This window comes from Diadema setosum, chromosome 4, assembly GCF_964275005.1.
Source record: "Diadema setosum chromosome 4, eeDiaSeto1, whole genome shotgun sequence".
NCBI classification, from domain to species: Eukaryota; Metazoa; Echinodermata; class Echinoidea; order Diadematoida; family Diadematidae; genus Diadema; species Diadema setosum.
In genome coordinates, this window is record NC_092688.1 from 36,556,398 (window position 1) to 36,579,481 (window position 23,084).

The 23,084-nt window shown below is 40.9% G+C and overlaps 1 protein-coding gene across 1 annotated transcript; it reads left to right on the forward strand.

Moving 5' to 3' along the window:
- The first annotated feature begins 5,547 nt into the window (after window positions 1-5,547).
- LOC140227216 (LYR motif-containing protein 9-like) lies at window positions 5,548-22,000 on the forward strand. The gene is made up of 4 exons (XM_072307644.1): window positions 5,548-5,582; window positions 19,196-19,325; window positions 20,802-20,894; window positions 21,483-22,000. The coding sequence occupies exons 1-4, from the start codon at window positions 5,578-5,580 to the stop codon at window positions 21,492-21,494; spliced, it is 240 nt and encodes a 79-aa protein (XP_072163745.1). The 5' UTR covers window positions 5,548-5,577; the 3' UTR covers window positions 21,495-22,000.
- The last annotated feature ends 1,084 nt before the right edge of the window (window positions 22,001-23,084 follow it).

Consider the following 23,084-nt stretch of genomic DNA (forward strand, 5'->3'; position numbering starts at 1 on the left):
TGTTTGTAAAGATAATTTATAGTGCAGATTGTTGTTTTTTTTAACTGTGTATTACAATCTCGCATAGCGATTTTGGTAATTGAAAAATATTTTATGACAATCAGAAAACAAAAACAAAACCCACTACTGTATGGTAATCTCTGCAACATTAAGACACTAGCTATAGCGAAAACTGGACGGGTAGCTGACAACTTTTCTTCCTTCGATGTGCTATACAAGGAAATGGGGAAATAAGTTTTTCGTGTTTCCCCATTACCAGAGACAAACGGATTATGTTGTTCGACCATAAAGGTTTTCGACCAAAACCATTGCGTAATCTTAATCTTGAGCGCATAGGGACATGTATAATAAATGCACTATGTGTTATGCACTATGATACAAGCACCGTTAATTATCATTACTATTATTATCACCATCATATTTTAATGAGCAGAATAAGAGCACCATAATGATCAGCAAACAATGAATCAACATTAAGGGAAGGTTGTTTAATAATCAAGGTCGACAATATCAAATATCAATATCAAATATTCTTTTAAAGAAAAGTAAGCAACAGTTCTTCTTCAGTTTAGAGGATTCAGAGATGTTTATTATCCCGTTTTCTGAAAATACCCATAGATCTTTATCATTGTATATTTTGCTCTTTTTGTTTTCAGCTTGGAGGCATGACTGCAATATCTGGGGAGCATAATCTCGTCAACGTGCACCGTGGAAATACAATATAGTCATAGCACAGTGGCGACAGTATGGTTCATATTTTGCTCCAAGCTCACTGAGTTATCATTCGTCTTCTGACCTATGATACCCGCTCTCCAAACATCATCGGCAAGCATACAGCTCTCAGGAGCTCCGATGCTCAGACCCTGGAAATGCGTTAAATTCTTCGCACCACACCACTCAGAAAACAACATTCCTTACTATTCCGAGGAATGAGACAGCAAACTCACCTCTGCTGAAGAAGAAATAGAGGATCAAATTAATTGATGGGTCTTTCAGGATACTCTGCATAAACTCTCTTGTAGATGGAACACTTCTGACGCTCATTCAATACCATTTTCGCATGTTTGAACTGCTCCCACCATGTGGGAGAAGGGGATGTTCTCTTTAGAACACGGCAATAATCCTTCTTGCGCCCATCAAGAGAAGCAATGAGCCCATTTCAGCTACTCACAGTCAAGCTATATACATTTGATTGGTCATCTCATCCAAGTGGGATGAATCTTTCGGCATTAAGCATTCGGCATGATGACCAACGAGAGATGACGATTGTTTCATACAGGGACATTCTTCAATGGATCTTTAACAGCTGAAGTGGGGTCCGGATTAGGGAGGCAATTTTTCGACTTTACTCGACTCTGTACATGTCCGGGGCCGTGCCGACACCGCTCGATTGTTCATTCAACACCGCTCAAGTTTATTCAACGCCGCTCGAATTCATTCGACACCGCTCAAGTTCATGGTGTAAATTCCCTCGATTTCATTCGACGCTATATTTGAGTTCGTATGACACGATTCGAGTTCATTCGACATTGCTCGAGATCAACACATCATAATGAGTTCATTCGACGCCGCCTAAGTTCATTCGTCACCACTCAAGTTCATGCGACTCATAGCACTTATTTCATCGGAAAAAGCCTTAAGACAAACGGAAAAAGCCTCAAGACAAACTTCTGTCCGCTAGTTCTTATGTGACAAAAAAAAAAAAAATAAATCATCCTCTCTTATGCATACATCGGATGTTGTTCGTATGCTCTCATCAATTTTGTATTGGAGATGATTTTGAAGAGACTTTGGCTGCCATCTGCAAGGAGATATAGGACAACTTCAGACGTCGTTTCAAACGACCATCAACTCGTGTCTATTACATGAAAAGTTTTCCAAAATTTGAAATTCGATAACCTTGGAGGATGAAACGATGTTGACATTCATAGCATGAATTTCCCAACAGTTTTGAACCCGCACAACAGGTTTCATACAGGGAAATTCTGACGGCTCATTCATCGAATTAAAAGGATGTTTATGTTAAGAAAACGTAGTCCCCTCCTGTAAGAAGTGCCATTTACGTGAGAGAAAGCTCTAGAATCGTAACAATCTCGAATGTTTTGCACGCGCATGACTTCTGACTTTTACTTGTGATTTTGGAACAGGTGGCACATTAATTTGGCACTATCTGAACAGTATAGCGTTCACGTTTGTCCCATGCAGGGACAGTCCTGAAGTGATCTATCTGATAAACACCTGATTTGGGGGGACACACTTATTGTTCATGTTTACTCGACACCGTCCGGGGCCATGCTACACCGCTCGAGAGTTCATTCGATACCGCGCAAGTTCATTCAACACCGCTCGAGTTCTTTCGACACCTCTCAAGTTCATTCAACACCGAGTGTTCATTCGACAGCGCTCAAGTTCATTCAACACCGCTCATGTTGATTCGACACCGCTCATAACGTAAGTTCATGCAACACCACCGCGTTCGGCGCCGTATATTGTGAAGTGGTATCTCCGGACTCGCCTAAAGGGACAGAAGATGGGTGTTTCTTCTGCGAAGCCTATTGCAAAAGGAGGAGGGACGGAACTCAGAGTCGGCGGAACCGGTGGTGTGGGGAGGGGGGGGGGGGGGGGATGGGGCTCGGGCCCCCACTTTTTGCACAATACATAGGAATACATAGGGTGTAAGCACTTTGTCGTCCCCCCCCCCCCTCCCCAATCTCGGAAGTGGCACCAAAAAAAAAAAAAAAAAAAAAATATGCCGATTGCACCAGAGCGATTTTTATTTTTTTTTTAAACCAGCCGATGAAATGCTGAAACCTTGAAATGGGAGTGCGGGAAACCCGGAAGAGGCACCAGAAATATAAACTTCCCCTCCCCCCCCCCCCCCCAAAAAAAAATAAATAAATAAATAAAAAACTTTTGGAACTTGCGATCAAAGGAATAACCAGAAATCTGATAGGGGGGAAAATACCTAGTGCAAACATACCTAAGGTATATATTGATTTGAGAAAAAAAAAGAAAGAAAAAGAAATAGAGCGTCGCAGGGAAACATGTATAACCTTTCATAGGGAAGTATAAGTGACCGTTTACTGGAAGCGGGACTTGGCGTATGAGTTGAAGTGATGCGAATACACAATGCAAAGACACAAGCAATGCAGAAACACTAAATTTAGAGAGTGGCAGGTTAAAAGCTCCGCATGTTTTAATGGAAGGTTGTGTTTTTACGAGAATCAACGAACATTTTTTTCTTTGAAAACCATAAAGTAGGGCCTACTTCCAAGTTATCAAAGGGCATTTCTTTTTTCAGTTTTTTTTTGTTATCATTTGCAATTCTAGTATATCTCTGACTGTGAATTACAATAACGGTCGCCACGACCAATCAAGATTCTTGAGAAAAAGATACCAGTAGGGCCTAAATCAAAGAATTTCGTGAAAAAATATATAAATCAAAATAGCTCCAAATAATAACATCAAACAATCCAGGTGTGTAAAATATTGCAGTTGTGATGATAATATAACTTATACAATGTAGTAATCAAAGTATACATGGTGACGATTTTTGTTTCAAACTGCGCAGCATAAAATTCGTATTTCTATCAGGAATTCTGCATAGTAAGAATTTGTTGTTTCATTTATTTATGAGAATCTATGAAAATATTTATAAGGTATTTTATCATGAAAAATTGTTTTGCTAATATGCTGAATAAATGTATACATGTATTTGGAAAATGAGTCTATCGTTTGGATCCTGGGCGTTATTGAGTCAGCTGCGGTTGTGAGCTGTGAGTTCTAGATTCATATGAAAACCGTATGAAAATTAAGGCATGCAGAAATCAAATCAGATTAATGAAATCAATGATAACAACCTATGATGTACTTTTGTCGTGACCTGTTCCGTCAAGGGATAGATTCATTATATTGATGAATACGCATCAACAGAAACGATCAAACTGACAAGAAGAAGAAGAAAGAAAGAAAGAAAAGGAAGAAGAAGAAGAAGAAGAAGAAGAAGAAGAAAGGTAGTGCCATAATTATTTCCAGTTATAGGTACCTATTATGTGAATTAGTGGGGCCACTGCATGTGGTACTAATTTGAAACGCGTCCCGAGTTCGAGTCCTACAGAGTGCTTACGTCTTTGGACAAGCCCAATTCGAAGTGTTACTATATACTCACAGTGTTTCCCTCTACCGGGCAATGCTTTAGTTTTTAGATACATATGTATAGATAATAAGTCGGATTACATTTTTTTTTTCTTCATTTTGTTTGTAAAACTTCCTTTATGTCAATTACCTTGCCCATGCCAATGAATAGTGTCTGGCAATAGCTCAGTATGTGCTGTGGACCTCTGCTTCCTCACAGTAGTCTTCCTCTCTTCCCCTCCCTCCTTTCCTTCTTTTCCTTCCCTCCCTCCTTCTCCCTCTAACCTGTCTCTTCCCTTTGTCTCATGTTTGTCCTGTCTACGTTCTTGTCTACTGTCGTCTTGTACCTGTGTGTCTGTGTGTGTGTTGGGTGTATAATACATACATATACATATACAATGTATACGCGTGTGTATATGCATGTGTATGTGTTTCCGTACCTTTGCATTCATTCTATTGTTAGTTCGATATAATTATTATAGAGTGTCCAACATTCCTACAAACTTGTCTTACATGGGTTCCTCTTTTCCATTAACGCAGTTATTTTACAATCAGTTCCATGCATGGCTATTGTACACGGTAATACGTACGTATTGTTGTTGTTGTTGTTGTTTTTTTATCTGTATCGATAACAAACATATATCAAATTGGAAATAAGATTTCATTTGAATTGAATTGAATACTGGGGTTACGTTGATGGTGGGCCCTCCGCCTCCGGAAGAACAGTGATGACCATAGAGCTGTATATGTAAATACAGCTCTATGGTGATGACACTAAAAGGAACTAGCCTTAGGCCTACTTGAATACCTTACTTTTTCATTTCCTTCAATCAAAGAAATAAACGATAAAGAAAGAAAGACACGAACACAACTTGTCGAAGCATGATACCCAATTTGTTTTTCTGGCGGCAGAAATACTGAGTATCTCCTGTATGAGGCTTACAAGTATCCTCTTATTCAAATTCTATTTATCATTCAAATCTGTTTGTTGTCTATTTCTCATTAAATTTGTTTGGGGGGGGGGGGGTAGAGCCGGCGGTGCAGCAGGAGGAGGAGGAGGGGACAGGTCACATTTTCACGAAAGATTCTTGCTAGCATGGCAACTTCTTGTAGCAACAGCCAATCAGGAAGCAGAATTCTTGTCGATGCCATTGCGGCGGGAGTTATTATCAGAGCAACCTTTACTTTTTGCCGTTGCTATGAATGTTGAGTCCTTGATCCAGGGGCCAATAAAACAGGGTTGAGTTGAAGTCGTAAGCAAAACGATTATACATTGCTACCGACCATGCACACCAACGCCACGTGCGCGTGATGCTGCAGAGAGAACCAGGTCGACGTCCGGAAAAGAGACAGTGGTCATCAAAACAAGTTCACAAAGACGACATTTGATTCTGTGACGACGCAACCATCTCTTTTCTGCTACAGATTTGCAAAGTGCCAGGTATGAGGTTCGTAACGGCGTTTGTATTTCATGCAATCCCGAAGTTTATTAGCCAGATCAAGAGCAGCTCAAGGAAAACAAATGTCAACGAGAAGTGATGTGCGTATGAATGGGCTATTTACCAGTGCAGAGTGGACTTTAGTCCCATACCTAGAAAATTGTGTTTGTTTAAGTAGTAGTTATGAAACTACTTAGGGCCTACTGATAACAATAAGGCCAAGTAAAAAAAGAAAGCAGTTTCTCGTCCGGGTTTTTTGAGCAAGGCGATGAGGGAGGTCCTTACTATTTGATATCTTACTATTTTTTCGAGGATTGTCAAAATGGAAGTAATATGTGTTTCTCGTCCGGTAATTTTGAAAAAGGTAATGAGAGAGGGCTTTACTATTTTCTATATCCAATTTATGAAATGACTATCACTCTGGTAGCTGTGTTATGAGAGACCAGGTCCCAAGTGTATGTCTTGCCTGCACTCTGTGCATTTTCAAACAAATAGATATATGTGCCATACTTGAAATGAAACTTCATGCATGCAGAAATACATGTGCTTTTTCTTTCCACTACAGATGTCAAGGGAAAATTACCATCTTAATACTGGTATCTAGGCCTAGTGTTGTAATGGCATTTCTGATACCCGGTACCAGTGTAAGCTTGCAATTCTGATGTATTGTGTTATTAATTGAAACAGGTATAAACTATGTCTTTCAACAAAATACCAGTGTACGACTGAAATAATTTCCATGATATTCAAAACACTGATTTATTTATCATTATTTTGGTAGTGTGACTTTTTGTGTCCACACAGCTGGTATGTATATATCTGCATCTCTTCACAGTACAAATATATTGTAGAACATTCAACTGGAAACTGGCTTGTACAATTGCAGATGGATGTCAAAATGATACTTGCTGATATGGCATTATAGCATTAAACCTTTAAAGATGTTTCTTAATGTTCGACATTTTGATGTATACACTACAGGGGATACGGCTCACGGCCGTGTCCTTGAATTTACATCGTAAAGAAAAGTACATGTATCCCGCAGAAATACGAGACAAACCAGAATCCATGGAAAAGTTATTTATTTTGTGGATACACCCATTTAATAATTCTACATTTGCTGGAAAAGCGCATTCATTTTCTCTTCAAAATAGAACAAATCCGTCATCGCCGTCAGATGCAACGTTACAGAGCAGAGTGTACGGGCTTACACCTGTGGCCCGTTGCATAAAACTTACCGTTGAATTTCAATGGTAACTACCGTCAAATTAGGCATCACAGCCAATCAGCATCAAGGATTATAAGCTTTACCGCTAATTTGAAGACTTACCGCTAGAAAGGAGCGGTAAGTCCAGCGGTAAGGGTTTTATGCAACAGGGCACTGACAGTGCCTGGTACATAGACAGTGCAGTGTAGACACGCATGTCATACGCGACCGGCACGGCCACGGTGCACTGGCACCGTACCTCGACACTGCACACACATGCACATAGTCACAATGACATGAACATGTATACAAACTCGATACAATCCTCACAAGCATTTGTACAGTACAATTCATCCGCTTAAAATATGAGAAACGGGGAAAATACGAACAATGCGCGAAATATGCGTGGAATATCAGCGATTGTTCGAAGAAATGTTGCCGCTAGTATCGCGTTCACGACGTACCGAGTGCGCTGTATCCATCACAGCCCAGGCCCGCGCCCGCGGCCGCCCGCGCCCTTCCAACTACAGTTCGACTGCTTTTTGGGTCATTCCTTCTTCTTGCCGAGCTCGCAGTATGAAATGCATGCGTTATTACATACGCACTACGGAAGCTACAGCTATACTACAGCTAAGTAGAGGACGCAAGGCGTAATTAGAAATGAGACATCACGATTGGTACTGGTAGGTGAACTGTCGATCTTTTTTTCGGCGGCCGAAAAATAGTAAATATCAAAAAAGTCGATGCGGCAACTGAAAATCGATGCGGGCGGGGAGCGGGCTGGGACGAAAATTATGAATTTCTTGTTATTTTCAGCGCCATTTTGAAAATAGTAAATAGTAAAAAAATCGATGCGGCGGCCAAAATCGATGCGCGCGAGGACGAGAAACTGGTTTCTTTTTTTACTTGGCCTAATAGGGTAAGGGCACCAGTATTCGGTCAGCCCCCGGTATTCGGTCACTTATCACTAGTCACCAGCCAGTAAGTTCAACTGTCACAACAAACGCAAATCACATTGATTCACATACTTGCACACTCATTAACAACAGGGAACTCCCTTAACCCCCTCCAAAAATCCATCCAAAATCCCAAATTTTACCGTCAAAAGTGCACAATCGGCGCTACTTTCCAAAAGCTCGCGCGGATAAGGTCCAGTTTTAAGAGTACGGGTCGCCGAAAAAGCGCTAAAAATCGAGAAATACGCCGTTCTCTCGCGGGATTTTTCGCCTATCGCAAGCTTGGAGTGTAATGGTATCCTCAAAAACGCAAAAGAAAAACAAAATTTCCGTACGTGCCGATACATAGTGTCCCAACGTACAAGGGTTGAATGCAAGTGCCGAGGCCCCAGTATTCGGTCAACAACGGTCGCCGCAATGTCCCCGATGCAATTTTGCGCCAACAAAGGTAGCGTGCGCGCGCATTTTTCAGCTGCTTTGAACACGCATTGACTTTGAACGCGCACATCGCGTGACCGAATACTGGAGCCGGTGACCGTATACTGGGGAATTTTCAAGGTGAAATATTTCGGGATTTTGCGCAATTCTGTGAGATATTTAACAAAATGAAAGTTGAGATTAAAGAAATTTGATATATTTCACATACATTGCTGTAGATATCATGTATGTATGTATTATTTTAGTTTGAAAAATATTGCAAAAAAGCTTAAGTGACCGAATACTGGGGATGTTACCCTACCACTACCATACCACTTGACCGACAAGTATGTCTAATCCCGCGAAAAACTTCTCATTTATAATAATGACATGCTGGGTCAGTTTTTGAAAGGCCTTTTCGAAAACTGTCCCAGCAAATGTCATTATAAATGAGAAGTTTTTCGCGGAATTAGACATACTTGTCGGTCAACCATAGTCAGTGAAGTGAGTCAGTCTGTTTGATGGAAAGATTAGCTCAGTTTCTTCATTTTATCGTCGTGAGTATACAAGGTGTTCTGCGGAGACTAGTACTGGTGGCTTCACAGACCTCTTGCTGATCTCTCTCAAGGAGAACCGTCAAAGTGAAAAGAATTTTTAGTAAAAAATACTCCAAACAATTTTTTGTTTGTTTTTTTTTTTGGTCAAACATCAGTGAGCAGTCTACATCCAGGGAGCGATTGTCCGTGTCTGGGAAACCTGCTCATGAGGGATGCTCCCGCTCATAAAGACACAAAGGATCCCTCTGCCTAATATGAGCATGGCCGGAATGCTCATTTAATAGTCATGAGGCCATGAGGCCTCGATCCTCACTGCTCCTGTTCATTTCTCTACCCTCTCACATCAGATGTATGCATGGTTGCAATTTTGCACAATGATTTTTTTTTGCCGCTGGTATACTTTCACCCCTGTTTGTCAAATGATCTCCAAACATGCACAAACTCACTGTAAATATCCAACAGCCTCGGATATTTGCATCTGAGTGAGATTCAAGTGCTGTAGAGAACGATTTTTTGCCCGTTTGACACTTTTACACTTGTTGGAATATGTCGTCGATCGCATAGCAGCTACGGGTACATGTAGTTCGCTCTGCGATAACGGTGTTGCACAGGAGCAGAAAGCACAGCATGGTTTACAAAACACATTCACAGCAGTGAGCGTAGTGATTGATCTGAACGTAGCTATCAAAACGATCAGAACAAGTTCTTCTATGGCATCTATAAAAAGATAATCCTTTTTCCACCTTTCAGCTGGTATCGAGTCATGGTAGCGATTTATTGAGGATTGGGGTTGTTCGTGTTGTTGTGTGTGTGAGTGTGAACGCACGTGCGTATGTTTGAGGATGTGTGTGTGCATGAAAGAAAATTGTTGAAAATGTGGTTATAAGACAAGGATGAAAAAATGTAAAGCCTTAAAAAAAAAAAAAGCCAGGAAAAGGGGGAAAAGGAAATGAAAGAAAAGATATTTTGAAAAACCTGGAAAAGGAACAGTAGGTTTACAAAATAGTTCACTAAAAGATACTAAAAAAGTAATGGAAGGAAAGAAAGAAGAGAAACTTGCATTATAGAAGAAAGCAAGGGAGAGATGGATATTTTTCAAAAGAAAAGAGGAAAGCATAGGGAACATGTAGATTGAAAACACAAAAACACTAGATAGAATAATAGAATGAGAGATGAATCAAACTGGATGAAAGCAAAGATGATTAGGAAGGAAAGAAGGAATTATCCCAGTTTAAAAAGGAAATGATGAAACGGATTCATTAAAACAACACATAAAAAGATATTGGAGAGGATAGAAAGGAAAAACCCTTCCAGTTGAAGGGAAAAACAACTCATGGAGGAAACAAAGAACAGTTAAGCAGAAAGTACAGTGAAATAGGAAATTGAAAAAGTTATACTGAAGGAAAACCACAAAGAAATGATTGATCAGAAGGAAAGGGATATTTGAGTATACAGTTAAACTCGCCTAAGTCGACGTCGCATATGTCGAATAATCGCGTAAGTCGATGATTTTAAAAAGTCCCGATTTTTCCCCATTGACTTACGTGTATTAATTCACTCACAAGTCGAATTTTGTAAGTCGAATACTCGCCTAAGTCGATGAAATTCCAAGAACACTTTCACGGAAAAACCATTGAATTCACTGTGCCTAAGTCGAATAAGATTTTGTCGTGTAATAAATCACTATCATTTATTATTCATTATTTATTACTCATTATTATTTTGTTTGTCAGATGAGTTTGAGGTGACCCCCCCCAAAAAAAAATCTAAAGTATCAAAATTCAAAGCGATCACACCGCATGCGATCGTTGAACTCTCTTCGTGTTTGGAGGTCCGCTGGTACAGCCCTGTCAGCTGTCGCGCTACGTACGTACGTACCGCGACTGGGCTGTGTATTGCTCCACTCGCAGTAAGGCGTTCGTACAGTACACATGCGTTCATTTACATGTACAGTATAGTATTGAGCTTTGCAGTGTAGCTTGGCATTATGCAGCGCTGTGCAGTGGAGTGGTATGGATGAAGCTGCTGAGTTTTCAAAGCGGAAAGTAGGGGGAAAGTTACGGGCACGGGTAAATCAGAATTGCACCTCTACACGCATTTCAAGTCACGGTATGGTAAACTGGAATCAATCACTGCTCAAATGTCGTTCATATTCACTTCCCCAAGTTTTAACAAGGGTGTAAAAGTAATTGGACCTGTGCCAATACTAATGCACTGTCCATACAAAGTTAGCTGGGGCCCTGCCGGGCGACCCGTGCTGCGGCACACCGCTCCAACTCTCGGCTTCAGAGTAGACAACATACATGTACATCATATATTATGTACGTGTGGTGTAACTGTAAGTCGATTTTTTTCGACTTACGCACAAGTCGAAAATCGCCTAAGTCGATGTGTTTTGCTCAGTCCCGAGAAGATCGACTTATGCGAGTTTCACTGTAGATTCTACCTGAAAATTAAAAATTAAAGAAAAGGTGGAAAAGAAAAAGAAAGATGTGAGTGGCAGCATATGATGCACCACGCGCTACCCCGGGGTATCGTAGTAACCCGGGGTACCACGTTGTGTAGCGCCATCTCACGTTCACTCAAGTACAACCACAGAGTTACTGCGTTACGTATGCGCACTGTACTGACCCGTGGTACGGTGCGATACTCAGTATAGCGCTTCATGCACTGACTACACGCACTATTATAATAGCCCGCTAGCTGTGCCAAAGTTACAATCTCGTAGACGTAGTTTCAATCCCGTAATTTTGTAAGCTTTGTGCACTTTGTGCCGAACAAAATATCCTTTCGCAATTAGGATCAAGCTGCAAAAATGCCAGCAGGTGATGGGGGCTATGCCGCACTGAAAGGAAAGGGCCGGAAAAGAAGGAAAATTTCCAGAGAGGAGAGGCTGGAAAACGCGAGGCTTTGCGCCACTCGGAAGTTGGGGAAGGAAGGGGTCGCCGATGTTCTGGAGGTGTTTCAGAAGGCCAGTGACGCCGGGGATAAGGCGGAGGCAGATGGCATTATTATGACCCTGCTGGCTCAGGGATTAATTGAGAAAACTACAGGATGAAGAGGGTTTTTTTTTTACAAGAACAATGGCCATAATTGAATGTTGAAGAATTAATCACACACAAAAAAATTAATTTCCCACTTTTTGGTAACCCAGGGTACAGCCCTAAAAAAAAAATAAATAATTCAACAAAATGGCCGATTTTTTTCTGGTACCCCAGGGTACCATTTATGTCATCATATACTCGTGCACGCGCTCAACTGCCTTGCAGCTACAACCGCTAACACAAGACTTTGCCAAGGAAAAGAGAAAAACAAATTTAAGCTTTTCAACAACACCATATAAAAAGCTGCTTACAGTAGTCACTACAGACCAAATGATTGACCCTTGGCATGCACTGAACGTATCTGTTCTTGTATACAGGCAGCATTTTGAAGCGATCAATATTTTCCAACGATTTTCCGACACTTGTAAATACCGGTACTAAAAGTGTTAAAACTTAACGTCTATTTGACTTTGGAGACTGATGCAAGTGTTTTAGGTTACTGAATAACAAGGGTGAGTTTGTGCATGTCTGGAGATAATTTGACAAACGAGAGTGAAAGTACATTAGCGCCTTTTTTTTTTTTCCACGCACATGTCCACTCTCCATGATGAAAAGATAAAATTCTGTCTGTATTTTTTTTGGGAAAAAAATTGAGTTTTTAATCAACCGATGTGCAATGACAACCTTGGTTTGCACACAGAGTGCAAATGTGTGCACGGCACAGTGCAGCACACTGTGCTGATGTTTCCTAGTACCCCTGTTGAACCCACAAATGTAAAAACGCCCACAAATGTAAAAACGCCCACAAATGTAAAAATACATCGCCCACAAATGTAAAAATCGCCCACAAATGTAAAAAACACCGCCCACAAATGTAAAAAATTTCAACCACAAATGTAAAAACGACAGCGCCCACAAATGTAAAAAACGCCCACTAATGTAGTAAAAAATTCAAACATCAACCACAAATGTAAAAATTTTTTACATTGTGGTTGACGTATTTCTACTAAGTGTGCGTTTATGTAGACCCTTATTTCATGCGTCTTACCTGCTACTAGACGCGCACAACTTAATTGCATAGGCCTACATGTATTCCGTGAGACCTGTCGAAGCCGATCCGTTTTCAGTTACGAGCGACATACGGGGACTGGAGCTCTAAAACTATTAAAGGCCTTGTCACATCGTGTCTCAGCCTGCAGGTTGACTTGCGGGGAGGTTTTTTGTTTTGTTTTGTTTTGGTTTTTTTTTTTTTCCTCCGGAGCTCCCCGCAGTGGTGTTGGCCCGCACTAGTACCCGGAGATGCGCACGCAAGTCTGATCATTTTGCCAGTGTCGCTGGCCATCTGCGTGCATGTTGAGGGTCCAGTTACTGCCTCTCTGCTGGTTTAGTTGAGAGTATAATAGACATTCTGTATGACTTTCAGCCATTTCAAATTACTTCGAGAGGGATTCCTTTGCAGATAAGTCATGCAGTCCTCACCCGCCGCCCAGAAACAGAAACTTGCAGGAAAACATACATACACACACACACACACACACACACACACGTACACACAAACAGACAGAAGACAAGCATGTTATCACAGTAGTACATGCAACGATACTCCATGGCAGGCCGGCATGCAAATGGCAGGTAAGTGACATGCGTCTAGCAGGTAAAACGCAATTGTACGGAACTCTTTAACAGTTAACATCTTTGTCCACCCGCAGAAATTGTACTGCTCGTACTCGCAACAAGCCCGCGTAACTTGCCCGGAGGCGCAGCTGCCCGCCGGAAATGTGTGACACGCAGCACACCGTAAACACACAGACAGACACACGCACACACATCCATCTCCCCCGCTGAACTCTCCACCACCCACACACACGCACTCGAACACGTACATATTATTTTACAAGAAGTGCACTGCTATCCTAAAGAAGTGAGTCTATTTAGGCCTATATCAACGTACTATAGTAGAATGGGGAATCTACTTGTCGTTTTTACATTTGTGGGCGACGTTTGAAATCATTTCTACATTAGTGGGCGTTTTCTACATTTGTGGGCGATGTTAAATTTTTACATTTGTGGTCGATTTTCTACATTTGTGGGCGATGTATTTTTACATTTGTGGGTGTTTTTACATTTGTGGGCGTTTTTACATTTGTGGGTTTAACAACCCCTACATCTCACTGACCAGTCCAGCCAAGAATGTTTAGGCTAGGTCGTAACCTTTCTGACCCCTGCACTGGAGAAGAGGACTACCTGCCACCAGAAAGCAATATCCTGTCCTACTAGAATTGTTAGTGGGCACACACACACACACACACACACACACACACAACCACCTTGCCACACACTACTTCACTACACATTGCATAACTTCAGGTTGCAGTCAGTGGTGCACTGACTAATAAGATGGTGATTGATTATCAGCTGTGGTGGATAAAGAACATTGTCATACTAGCATTGGAGCATCGAAACTGCAGTCAAACCTGTCTATAGCAGCCATTCAAGGGGATGAAAAAGTGGCCGTTATAGACGGGTGGCCATTATAGACATGTTCCTTAACATGCTTTTTCTCTCTGAGTGAATTATTGTAGTGGGTTTCATGGCAAATTGCTGCTATAGACAGGTGGTCGCAAGGACAGGTTTGACTGTACATGTGACCCGCTACAACAAAAAGGTCCTAAAGTCGCGCGAGGTCGAAGCCGTGAAAATCGAGTTTGAAGTCAGAGTATTAAAATTGGTCAAAACTTACGATTTTCTGATTTTGATATATTATTGGAGTCTAACATGTCTTCTATCATCTGTCAAAATTTTGAAGCAAAATGATCAAAGGAAAGATAAAAAAATAATGTTTTTCTGAGCCATGTTTTTTGGCGTTTCAACGAAGCAGAAACTGGTTTGAAAATTTGGATTAAGCGCCACAGATAGGTTCCGCCCCTAACAACGACCAGAGTGATCTCATTGGTCAGTTTGCTGTTGCTGCTAACCGAAGCGTGAAGCTCGCACACTGCCCAGTCGACTGGTGCGTGCGGGCGGGGTGCGCTTGTTATGCTCAGCCGCTTCTCACATCCTGGTCACTGATTGGTTGGTGAGGAGACCGCCGACGCTGATGTGCTTGAATGAACTCTTTGGGGTTTGCTAGGGCTTACCTTCTATTGTCCAGAGGTGAAAACTGACTTGCGTGTCCCTTGATCGCGATTGCGTCGAAAGGAAGACTTTTAGGGTGCTTTTCTCGAAACAGTGATTTTCCAGACGTCTCGACATGCTCTCTTTTAAACATCGATATCTCCGCAGCCGATTACTTTTATAAAATGTGTTATATATCAATTTGAAGCAGAAAGATTAGGGGATTATATCATGCAATTTTCAAATAATCGACCTCTCCCGACTTTAGGCCAAAAAAAAAAAAAAAATTGTTGCATTGGCGTAACATGAGATTTTCAAATAGGGTCGGTCGGGCGGATTTTTTTTTTTTTTTTTTTTTTTTGCTACCTGCATTTTTTACGTGTAAAACTCGTGCTCAGCTCAGTAAACAGTTACAACTGCTGCACCGAATGTGCTGTGTTCATCTATTCTACAAATCATTTTAAGGCCGATATTACTGGAATTATACCCCTTCACAGAATTTAGAGATGTTGAAATCCCTATCCTGAATGTTTTCACTTCATATTTTACTATTTTGACTTAGATAAGATAGATGCAAATTGACCCATATGTACGATCTTTTCATCGCACACGGCGATCTCTATTACAGTCCCACATATACAGATTCGTGTAAGTTCTCCACACAAGAAACCTATGGCAAAACTGTGCACAATACATCGCAGTCTGAATGCTACGTATACACTGAATAAATCTTGTTAGAGTACGTGTCCGTGTTGGAAACAGATGACGTACTGATCAAGGAAGGCTTTATGCGAGACGCTAGATCTCTCCCTCGTACATCTGATATCCCCAGAGCCGTTTCCACTTCCGGGTTTGTGCGGATCGCGATCGCAATCAACAAGATATTTGATATCGATAGCAAAAAAAAATGATAAAAAAACATGGGGTCGGCGGAATTTTTAGGGTCGGGCGGGTTACGCCAATGCAACAATTTTTTTTTTTTGGGCCTTAGGATCATTTTGTTGTAGCGGGTCACATATCATCGCCGTTGGCGTGGTGAGTTGATGTGCGTTTGACATTTTGGACCCTGATGTTGGTGCAACACTACATGTATGTAAATATATGTCTACCTTTTGATGAAACTGCAGTTTGAACCAGTTCAAGAAGTTTCTTCTTGGAGAAATAACAGAATCCAGGAGACCTCCTACAGTTTGTAGTGAAATATTGTGGGCAGTCTAGTAAAGCCGTAGCAGTGCTGTGCTGCATTAGCATTACCATGGTGACCACAGTGCACTGTTAAGTGAGAATTTTGCAATCCAACCCTCTTGCATAGCTCTGGTATTTGTATGTAGAAAGGAAAAGTTTGTTTGCTAAAACAAAACAGTTGCAGGGTGCCTGATAATGTCTGTGCAGTTTGTTGTTATGATACATGTATATTATGATACAAAATTGTAGGCTGTAGAAGTGGCCTGGGCACTGCAAGACGTCACTCTACAGCATATCACCACAGCTGACAGTTGACCACTCTCTCTGTCCTTGTGATAAAATACCCCTACCCCTAGCCCCCCCCCCCCAGCCTCATTATCACTGACCATGATGAATCACCAGCTTACAGAAAAGAACCCTGCCACCGACCTCTTGCTCCCTTGTGCCCTCACCCTCGCTCAATAATGTCCTTTTCCTCCCAAGTTTGGATGAATGGAACTCTATGTATAAAGTGTCAGATAGCAGAAACAATATGACAGGGAAATGTACGAGTTGCTGTCTGATTGAAGGGGGTCCTAAAGCCAGGCAGCCAAAAACAAAATCTGACCTTGGACAAGACGGAGACCTTCATGTGCATCTTTGACACCTCAAGAGGCATTCGTCTTCCATCGAGTTTGACCACAATCACCACTCCACTGAGCCGTATAAAACCTTTCAAACTGGGAAACACCAGAACATTCAAGTTGCCACTTACCGCTGTGTACAATTGTATGCCCTTTGAGGTCAGCTCGTCTAGCCGATTTCTCCTCCACACTTTTGCCCGCAAAACTTTGAGAGAACTTGTTTCATCTGCCAGTCCTTTCTTTCTACTCACACCTTCTCGCCAGCCAGGAACTATTTTCAGGGAGGAGATGCACTTACAGCACAGCAGTTCGAAGATCAATCTTTTGCAAGTTGCAGCTCGGGCTAGAAACTGTTCGATCTATACACGTTTAGATTTTATGTCCTCATGAATTTCATCATTGAGAAATTTGTAGCCCAGGCCAGACCCAGTAACTGCTGAATTCTGATGGACATCACTGCTTTGAGTCTTTACTGGATAAGACACTACAATCCACTGGTTTTGCCATCTTTATGAAAAAGCTGACGTTGGATAATTGGGCACTCTATTCCCAATGACTGCCACAGTGTGTATACATCATTTAATCTCATGTCACTCTCGCCAATTGTCTCATTTGTTTCGTGCAAATAGTCGACTGTGATCTTGTTCCTGCTTCAACCAGGTTGTCAACATATAGCCCATTTCGCTCCAGACTCTTTGCACTTGCGTCTTTAGCACTTGCATCCTTCGCACTCGTGTGGCCAAGTGTCTTCGTCGATGCCGTCCTCGCGAATTGATGCACTCCATTCAATCCTGGCCTTTTGATGAACTTTCTGGACTTGATATTTTAAACTGGAGTTGTCCTCGCCCTTATGGTACAGTGTTAATGGTGGTGATTTGATAAAGCTGAATTTTGGAATCCCATATTTCGGATTACATATTATCTGTGGATCTACTTGTATATTTATATGAGATTGCTGGTGAACAAGTCAAGAGGGGTAATGTACGTATCTGTTCAGCTTATACCTACTCTGAATGCCATTCTAATAATTGAAGATTCTCCTCTGTCACTTCAATTCTATAGTTGATGGAATGTCGGTACAGGAATGATCCTGATCTATTGTAAATAAAGTCTGTTCATTTGTGAAGGCGATTTCAGATGTAACCCAACTGTTTAAAGTGTGTTTGCTGTAACTTTGTTGTCTTGTTAGCAATAAAAAAAAAAAAAAAATAGGGAAAGAGGTGGTATGAATGAAAGTGAGACTACACTCTACCGTATGTCAAAAATAAAAAAATATTACAACGGGACCCTCTGCAATGATAATTTCAAAAATATAAATCAATCAAAATACGATTTCAGGGTATGAAACTATAACTCATTGTTCACATCTTACAGAAAACCCCATTCGATTTGCTTGAGTGGTCAAAGAGAAATGAGGAATTTTGTCGAGCATGTCAGGAATCTCTTCCCTCCAAGTTCTGTCTGTTGTGTTAAATACACAGTAATGTGCAGTTCCAAGAGCATCCAAGTGCTGAACGTGGAAGAATCAGACTCGTGACATGCTTTACAACAATGCACATTTCTCTGTTACCGCTTAACCAAAGTGAATTGGGTTTTCTGCAAAATAGAGCTAAGATTTTACGACCCTAAAGTAGCATTTGGACAGTTTAATCATATTGGGTATTATCAGTGCGTATATCCGATTGTAATTTTTTTTGGGACAAACTGTACATTAGTCCTATCATCTAGACTCTATTTGTTTCATTTTTCCTTTTCCATCATAAATGCACAACTTCACCTCCAAAGTTGTCCTGAAAAAAAAAAAAAAAAAAAACCACCACAGTGTATACAACCACACATGTGTGTCTTTACCATCCAGCCACACGAGTGTGGTTGTAGCCATGGCCCGGGTCGCTGGATACAGCCACACTTGTGTGGAATGTACGGTATATCCACACACACGGAGAAGCTTTATATTATGTAGGTCCTATCGGGGAACACGCCGTGTGTGGCCACTTCAACACGCGATGTACCACCGCAAAGCGATGAAATGTTAATAACCTATATTGTACCTCCTAGATTAACCTCATTTAATGTTATCTCACCATCTAGACAAATTCACTTTTTCATTTTTAACTCTATTCTCATTTTCTTTATTTGATAAGATGAATTTAAAATCAATTCGTAGTAAAATTACAATTGACTTGCGACTGTGATTTACGATCGATCATGCATTGCGTTGCTGGCCTGTATTGAGACTTCGCCTTCGTTCGGCTTGTAGCTAGAGCCCTCTGCTATGCATGTGAACGGGTACTCGCACATCGCCCAGCTAGCTAGCAGGGCATTTTCTCTGCGGCGTACACAGGCAGCCGGCGCACAGGTCCGTGCTGGGGCAGGCGGCACAACTGCGCTGCGCTGGCTACAGCTACGCTGGATCACAGAGTTAGATATGGTTTTCATATTTTATTTTTTCTTGTTTACCTTGTCAATTTTGAGATGGATAATAAGACTTCATCCCTCATATTTTGAATTCATTACAGGATGCCTGGACCTCGAGTTGCTCCAGAGTCGATTCGAACGGCCCGCCAGCTGTACCGATACCTGATGAGGGTGTGTGATGAGCTGCCAGAGAAAGCGATGCAAGACCATTACAAGCACCACGTCCGTCAGGTAATTAGGTCATTTGAAATAGAGCCAGTGGCTCTCTTGGATGTGCCACATGAATACTTGGCAGTCAGGAAATTTAATGTATAGTATGACAGAACTTTATTGAACATGAAGTACCAATCATTGTCAATGTCTCAGTTGAACAACACCTTGCTCTAGTTGCTTTGATGTTATATATGATACAATGCAAACCTCAGCTTTGCAGAGAATGCTGTGTTTGCACTTGTAGAACATATTACGTGACAGACAGATATCTTAGAAGTATGTCAAGATGAGCACAGGATGCTGTAAAAGTTGAAATTTTCGCGGTGTTTGAAATTTTCGTGCAACCAGAAACTAGCGTGAATATAAAAGCATGCGAATATTTTTGCTTGCCATACGTTCCAGTAGTTGATGTCTCAATTCCGCGGAATTAAAAACATGCGAAACTCTTCTTAACTAGCCGAGCGTGAAAAATTAGTTGCGCGAAAATATCCACTTTTACAGTGGATCGTTTTGTGTGGTGTCATAGTTCCATTGGTAGTGAGATGATGTGTTGGGAGAAAAATAGGCAGATTTCATCATTCTAATATACATCTGTGTTTGAAAAATTGATGAGGAACACAAAACGGCAACAGACGCATGCAACAAACGTGATGATGTAATGATTTGAGGACTAGAAAACAAACCAAAGAGAGAGAGGGGGAGAAAGAAAGAAATGAAAATGGTGTCGTCAGTTCACAATTACAGAGCTAGATACGACTACGCAGGAGGCTGCTGATTGTCAGATTCTCAACCTTCAAAATATGGTTACTTGTTGAAGACTGTGTACAGTTTGCAGATTGTACCATTACAGAACTGAGCCTGCAAAACCTTTAAATTACTGTTATTGTGCACAGAAATTCAACCAGAGCATTAAAGTTGTGTGTAGTCCCCCCTCCGTATGTTTGGGTAAATATGCACATCATTTCCAATGACAAATTTCAAAGGAATTGAAGGTCTGCTGCAGTTTGCTCGGTGACATCCTGAATGCAGGCTGAAGCTGTATAAAGCCAAAATTGATATCAATGTAACAGTGTATAAGCCCCATAGGCCCGAATTCACGAAGGTGGTACAAACAAAACCATGGTTTAAACCATGGACAAAAACCATGGAGCGCCAAGTGTCGCACGGATTATTTCGTTACGAAATTGGTCATTTCGTCGATAAAATGACAGGTTTCGTTAACGAAATTATCATTCCGTGGACGAAATGTTCATTTAGTTACAAAATGTTGTCATTTTGTTACAAAATAATAATTTCATCGACGAAATGACTGATCTCGTGACGAAATATTCCATGCGACACTTGGCGCTCCATGGTTTTTGTCCATGGTTTAAACCATGGTTCCATTTGTACCACCTTCGTGAATTCGGGCCATAATGTCTTGTTGCTGTATCGGGGCTTGTAACTGTACAGAAATTCATGATGGGGTATTATCTATTTTGTCTACCATGGCAGGGCTTCCACAGCCATTCAGAAGAGACTGATCCAGAGAGAGTGCAGCAGATCATTGAGAAGGCTGTGGAAGATGCACAGTGGATTCTGAACAAGGTTTGTAATCTAACATATTACATACAAACATACATATTATACACATTTACTACGAAGTCAGTTTTTTCTTTTCTTTTTTTAAACTCTCTCTCTTTTCTTTCATGTGTGCTTTTTCACTTACATCAGTAAATTGTTATGTTATGAATGTAGCTTTTATATGCATGTCCTTTTTCTGCAATGTGGTCATGTTGTATCAGTTTGCTCTAGCTGTATTTTGCATCAGATGTTAATTCTTTTTTTATGCCTCCGCCACGAAGTGGTGCCGCAGGCATTATGTTTTTCATATGTGTGTATTTTTTATCTTACGTGTAGGGCTCTGAAATAAACAGTGAAGCCACTGACAGAGCTACCCTACAGAAGCAAAACCAATAGATAAATGCATACCAGGTATATTCTGACATTTAGCATGCACACACATAACTTAAACATACTAGAGCTCCTTGATTCTGCAGGAAGTTCCAAGAATTGCTATCATGACATCTTCTCAGAATTGAGTTCCAGATTAACTGAGCGAAGGTAGACCTTTTTACATCATTCTGTAATGATTTGATTACATGTGGTCCTGTGCTCTGGGTTTTGTCTGTCCAGTACAAGAAATGAGGAGGCTGGTATCCTGATATAAGCCGGGAAGTATAGAGTGACTGCTGAGGAACTGCAGTCTGATGTTCATATTTGGTGACTGGACGAAATGGAATGGACAACAGCAATCCATTCTACACTTCGAAAAGCAACCAAGACTCGGCAGCATGGGACCCTGACACCAATGTGAAACCACCGCAACTGCACGTATGTCAATATTAAGAGCAGACCAAGGGAAAAAAAAGTGTTGGAAATTCAGGAAGCTCTCCTTCCATTGCATGACAGTTGATGCACATGTCCAAATATCAATATTTGATTGAACTGTGGAGGATACCACACTGATAAAACTTTTTATGTGAAAGAGGAGATAGAATGTCGCAAGGATTGAAGGTGTGTCTTCATGTGTTATCATAAAACAAGTTGGAGGCCCAAAGAAGGTTCTGGAGTTCCTAAAGAGTTAGAGGACATAAAAAAAAAAAAAGATAAAAAAAAACAAACTTAGCCCTAAACTTTTCATGGAAATTAAAAAGAGAAAAGTAAAGAAAACATTATTTAAAAGTTTTGATATATAAAGAGAATGAAGGCAAACAGCTTTTCACTTGATTTTGTTCTCTGTAGGCCCTGTTTTGTTCATTTTTAGCAAGATTTGCAAGATTTGATTATCAAATGAAATGACCGACACGTATATCATGAATGCCTTCGAAATTACAAAGCATTCTCTTGCATCAAAGATAAAAGAGAAGAGAAATGTTATTTGTTTATTTCTGTTCATGAGTTTTCCGCTCGTGAATGGTTACAAAGTAAATCGAAGGATATGCAAGCAATGTGATCATGTAACATTGGTAGCATGCATATATCTGATGATTGCATTAATCTGTTTCCAGAGAGTCTGTTGATGTGCTTTTTCCACTCTAAAAGAGAATAAAGTGATTAATACTCTACATTACTGGAAAATCAGAATAGATATTATGAACTCTGCAGACAAATGTTTTGTTGTAATTCTTGTGTCAACAGTAATTGGTGTTAAGAACACATTTGTGATGAAGGAAGGTTTACAGTGAGATTGCATTATCAATATATGTCTTGAGCAACATTTTTTTTTGTCCAAGATGAAAAGCATGGACAAATGATTGGTGCACCATACGACCAAAGCGGCAGTACATGTCGTAAGAATTAGGTCCACAGAAATACCATTGTATTCTGTAGTCAAAACATGTTTGGTTGTGTTACAGAAGTGAAATTATGTTTCGTTATAGTGAAAGTACATTATTGTGCACACATACATGTCTTGACCAAGCATGCCTTCTGTTTTATGTAATGTGCTGCCAACAATTTGCACTTTTTACTGTTGTGTATAATGGTCAGAGCAATACGTCTGCAGCCTGCCCCAAGATTTGCAAATCCCTTCTGCATAATAATCGTGCTCCAAAACCCAGTATCAGTTGTATGTGGACAGGATGGGGGTTGGTTCTAGGTGTTCTTCAACCACGCCATGCCTGACCTAAATCATAATTCTAGGTCATTGTCATGATTGTGCCAACTTCAGATTATCTGCAAGTGAAGGTGATATTTATTGCCTCTGTAGAAATTTCTGCCCTTTGCCAAGCACCG

Coding starts and splice junctions, on each gene's coding strand:
- LOC140227216 (XM_072307644.1), top strand. Junction 19,326..20,801: donor ACAAGCACCACGTCCGTCAG/GTAATTAGGTCA, acceptor CTACCATGGCAG/GGCTTCCACAGCCATTCAGA.